Raw genomic sequence first — 5,428 nt, forward strand, 5'->3', positions numbered from 1 at the left:
ACTGTCACATTCTTAGGTACTGGTGGGTCAGGACTTCAACATACGAATTTTGGGGGTATACATCTCAGCCCATAATAATTCTATAATATAAATTACTTAAGTAATAATAATCTAAAAGTGAAAATATTATGCTTACCTATAGTTAAGCTAAAACATTATAGTTGTCTGGAAGAAAACATTTATCTTAGATGTTATTTTCCTTCCCACTTACGTTTACAGTAGAAGTCCATAGTCGACCACCTCTCTGAACTGACCACCTCCTTAAGTTGACCTCATTTTTGTAGACTAGGTAAGCCCTACATGGGTGTATCTGTACAGCAGGCCGACTTCCTGTCGGTACCGTTGACCACTTCTGTATGTGAAGCGGTTTGTTACAGTCCCGTGGGTAACCAACTTACAGAGGTTCTACTGTATTTTCTATATATCCTGTAAATTTGGGTGTTGTATATATCTTTATTTACTTTTGAATTTTACTTTTTACTTACACAAATAATTTGAGAATACAGTTGGAGTATTTTAAAGCAAATCCATGACATAATTAGCATTTCACCTAGATATATGTTAGTGTGAGATTCTCTTACACGTAGAAACTTTAAAAAATTTAATGTAGGCCGGGAGAGGTGGCTCATGCCTGTACTCCTGGCATTTTGGGAGGCTGGGGTCAGTGGATTACATGACTTTGGGAGTTGGAGATCAGTTGAACAAGGAGAGGCTGTCTCTACTAAAAATAGAAAAACTAGCTAGGCATGGTGGTGGGCACCTGTAGTCCTAGCTACTGGGTGTCTGAGGCAAGACGATCAGTTAAGCCCCAGAGTTTGAGGTTGCTGTGAGCTGTGATGCCACCCCACTCTAATGAGGGCAACAAGTGAGACTCTGTCTCAAAAAAAAAAAGAAATTTAATGGAACTATATTACTATTATCACACCTAAAAGAATTAATCTTTAATATCCTCTGTATCCCAGGCCAGGTTTAATTTTTCTCAATTGTCTCAAAAAAGTCTTTTTATAACGGATTGGTTTGAATCTGGAACAAACAAATCCCACACATTGCATTTAGTTGGTCTGTCTCAAGCTTTATGTTTTGAGTTTCTAATTGTAGAAGTTTCTTCTGCTTCACCATATCATGAATTTGTTAAAGAAACTAGATCATGAGTTCTTTTGCGTTCCCTAGACTATGGATGTGGTTGATTTTATCCTCATGGTTTGTCGAGACAAACTGGGGATCGGCAAAAGGAGCAGTCTGATCCTGGTAATAACTGTCTTCCCTTTTAGGTAGTGGTTGAGCTGGGGAAATTCGAAAGGAAGAAGTTTAAAAATTCCCGTTTACAAGATGGACATTCAGAAATGGAGGAAGTACCGCAACGTCTCCATTCGTTCCTTACGAAAGAAGCGCTGGTCTGGAACAGGCTAAAACCCTTGGAAAGCGCTGGCTATCCCGTCATGCTGTGGTGGTCCCCGCTGACCGGGGAGACTGGAAGGTTGGGCCAGTGTGGAGCCGACGCTTGTTTCTTCACCATCAACCGGACCTACCTGCACCACGACAGGACCAAAGCCTTCCTCTTCTATGGTGAGTAGGCCCGTTGCCTTTCCGCCTGGGTTTGCTGTTGTCTCACTGCAAAGGTGAGTTACTGCCTACCTCCGAAGAAAAGTGGTGATGTCCCCCCTGAAAAAACACTTTGATGTACACCTGACTTCCTTTGCACTTAACTCTGTGGAAGGCTGGAGCATTTAGCAAGTACAATAAGTGAACAAATCTGACCAACAGAGAGGTGGTTGGACAGGCCCCTTGGTGTTTATGGAGAGGAGAAATTTCATCTCACCTTTCGACAGGCAGCTGTTGTGCCTGTCGAAACCGACATTGAGAGAACTGGGTATCACTTATCCTGCTGACATCAATTCCGAATGGCAACTGGTGATTATGTCGCCAGGAGATTTTGATTTCAGTAACACATGTTTAATTGGACATAAGCCAAACATGATGTTCTCTATTTCTTTAATGTCAGATTAATCAGAAATAAAAATAAAAGGATTGTTCGGCATCTGCTTTCCAAAGTAAGCTGTATTCATCACTTCTCGAGGCTGATGATATGTCATGCTGGGATGGGAGGGCAGCCAGACCCAGGGAGGTGGGCTTGGCAGGGTGCCAGCTGCAGGTACAAGTACGGAGCTCCTGGCTGGTGAGCGGGAGCGGGAGGGGGAGCAGATGAGCAAATGGGCTGCATAGAGGCAAGGTTAGTGCCTTAAGTTGGCAAGTCAGTGAAGGAAAACCAGCTGCAGGGTGGGGGAGAGTGTGTATATGCCTCTGTGTGTCTGATGCCGGCTTTGGAGAGCAGGACTGAGGTTGGGATAGAGACCTGAGGTCCTTCTCAGCGTTTTGCTAATAATGGCTTTAGTAAAGCAGAAAATGGGATCGGGGGAATCAGGTGGTATATATTCCCCACTAGTTGGTTAGGGGTGCTGGGAAACGGCTACTAGTGCCTGGTGTCAGTACACATTCAGGGGAATCTTTGGTACTTAAAAATACAGGTAAATTCCAGGTCTTTAAAAGTTCAGGTCCTTGGGTTCGGCGCCTGTGGCTTAAGCCACTAAGGTGCCAGCCACATACACCTGAGCTGGAGGGTTCGAATCCAGCCCAGGCCCGCCAAACAACAATGAGGGCTGCAACCAAAAAATAGCCGGCCGTTGTGGCAGGCACGTGTAGTCCCAGCTAGTTGGGAGGCGGAGGCAGGAGAATTGCTTGAGCCCAGGAGTTGGAGGTTGCTGTGAGCTGTGATGCCACCATGGTATTCTACCCAGGGCGACAGCTTGAGGCTCTGTCTCAAAAAAAAAATCCATGTCCTACAAAAAATAATAAAAAACATTAGCCAGGCTTGGCACCCATAGCTCAGCAGTTAGGGAGCCAGCCACAATACACCAAGGCTCTTGGGTTTAAACTCGGCCCGGGCCTGCCAAACAACAATGGCAACCACAACAAAAAAATAGCCGGGCATTGTGGTGGGCACCTGTAGTCCCAGCTACTCAGGAGGCTGAGGCAAGAGGATCACTTGAGCCCAAGTGTTTGAGGTTGCTGTGAGCTATGATGTCACGGCACTCTATGCTAGCTGACAGAGTAAGACTGTCTCAAAAAAAAAAAAGGTAAAATATTAGAAGGATAATTGAAACCCCATATAAACTCTTCCCTGACCCATCTCACTTCCATCCCTCCTACCCTAGAGGGAATAATGATCCTGAATTTGGGGGGGTGTGTGTGTGTAACAACATTCAGGGTTGGATAATTAAGTTTACGAACTCATCCTAGAAAAAAAATGCCACATATCTCATTGCTGATTATCACCATGGTCACTAGATGGCCAAGGGGAGGACTTTGAAAGTGATTGTGTATAGCTCAACCGGCTAAGGCGCCAGCCACGTACACCTAAGGTGGCGGGTTCGAATCCCCAGCCCGGACCCGCCAAACAACAATGACGGCTGCAACCAAAAAATAGCCAGGCGTTGTGGCGGGCGCCTGTGGTCCCAGCTACTTGGGAGGCGGAGGCAGGAGACTCGCTTGAGCCCAGGAGTTGGAGGTTGCTGTGAGCTGTAATGCCATGGCACTCTACCCAGGGGGACAGCTTGAGGCTCTGTCTCAAAAAAAAAAAAAAAAAGAAAGTGATTGTGGTGACATTCAGCAAGGAGGTATGCAGCACTTTTTCTAGGATGGGTTTGGGAACCTAACTGTACAACCTTTAAAGTATGTGACAAGAAATTTATTTAAGCACATGTAATGCTACTCCAGGGAAAACAAGTTGTGAATATATATACACACACAGAGACACACATGTACACATAGGTATGCACACACACACACACACACACAACCCCTCCTTATATATAATTTACCTTTACAGGCTTAGCACCCCACATCAGAAAATTCAAAACCTCAAATGCTACAGATCTAAACTTACTGAATACTCACGTGATGCTCAAAGAAAATGCTCGCGGGCACCTTTTGGATTTGGGATGCTCCATCCGTGTGATGTAAATATTCCAAAATTCAAAAACATCCAAACTTCTGGTCTTGTGCATTTCAGATAAGGGACACGTGGTCCGTCTATACCTACGTGTCCCCCCCCCCCCACGTCCTTGTGGCTGGAATGCTTTTTTGCATCCCTCTCCGTTCTGTGGAGGGGTAACAGAACCTTCTCTGTTTCACCAGTTTGGAAGTTTCCTCGTGCCTGCTTCCATGGGGGTCTATATACTTTGAATGCTAAATCTGGGTTCCCAGAAGCCTATAAATCAGGTCTTAGCTGGGTGACTTTCCCAGGACTCACAGAGGGAAGGCTCACACACTTAGTTTTGTCAGCAAGCTCAGAGCTGATTTTTCTCTCAGGGATGACTCATTTCCAATTGAATTCTCAGGAAATTTCGTGTGTCAGGCAGAATGCTTCTGGTTGGATTTTCATACTCAGATCCTGGTGTTCTCTGGCGCCTGAACCCCTCGGGGACGTTGATTGAAAAAGTCCATGTGCATTAAATTGGTGTTCATCGGCTCTGTGTATTCTGACTCCAGCCTGTCTTCCAAATCCAACCTCTCTGACTCTGCCAACTAACCTTATGTTTAAAAGTCAAAGCGGAATCATCACCATTTTAGGCATTAGCCACACATATTTCTATCTTAGCACCATTGCTCATTCAGTTTCTGGGTCTAGACTGCCCTTTATGTTTTTGTTCTTGTCAGAACAATCTACTGAATACCATTTGTCGGCCATGTACGTGAATAATGTGGCTTCTGATGTCAAAAACTAACACCTTAAGGAAAAGGTAGCACTCAGCCATAACACAGGATCAAATACATTTGCACCACAAAAGAAATGCGGGTGAATCTTACAGGTTTCAAAGACAGGAGGGAGCACCTAAGATTGGAGGGAACAGGAGCCTTCAGAAGCCCCCCTTCCTCAGCTCAGGTTAGGGAATCTGAAGGAGGCCTCAGAGGAGGTTGGGATCGGAGGACGTTTTAATATGAAGCACAGCACCAATGAGGGCATGGAGGAAAAAAATTAGGAGAATATCTGAGGTACAGCAAGGAGTTTGGTTGGCTGTAGCATGGTTCTGTGTAGGGATTGAAGGACATATGGGGACCAGAGCATGGCAGAGCCTCAGTTGTTAGCTTTAGGTTGTCCATCACATTACAGCAATGGCCCCCCAGTGGCTATAGTTTCATGGCAGACAACTTCTCTACTGACTGGGGGTTCGGGGGCAGATCTGGCAGGGGGCAGAGCTCAGGCAGTGATGCGAGTGAATACCAAGGGAGCTTTGCTCACTTGCCCACAGCTCTCCTACTGTGCTCACCTCCTGCCGTGTGGCCTGGGAGGAGGATGTAGGTTGGGGACCACAGAATTAGAGGATGGTGCTTGGGAGCCACTGAAATTTGAACAGTCTTTTTTTTTTTT

General features: G+C 45.6%; 1 protein-coding gene across 1 annotated transcript in view; it reads left to right on the forward strand.

The window, feature by feature from the left end:
- The window catches only part of FUT10 (fucosyltransferase 10), a 94,525-nt gene that overhangs the window by 11,246 nt on the left and 77,851 nt on the right, over positions 1-5,428 (forward strand). Inside the window, exon 3 of the mRNA XM_003796306.2 lies at positions 1,272-1,566. Coding sequence (XP_003796354.1) covers positions 1,272-1,566 — 295 coding nt within the window. The remainder of the gene's footprint in view (positions 1-1,271; positions 1,567-5,428) is intronic.

The sequence above is a fragment of the Otolemur garnettii genome, unplaced genomic scaffold (genome assembly GCF_000181295.1).
Source record: "Otolemur garnettii isolate 467f Iridium unplaced genomic scaffold, OtoGar3 scaffold00102, whole genome shotgun sequence".
Classification (NCBI taxonomy): domain Eukaryota; kingdom Metazoa; phylum Chordata; class Mammalia; order Primates; family Galagidae; genus Otolemur; species Otolemur garnettii.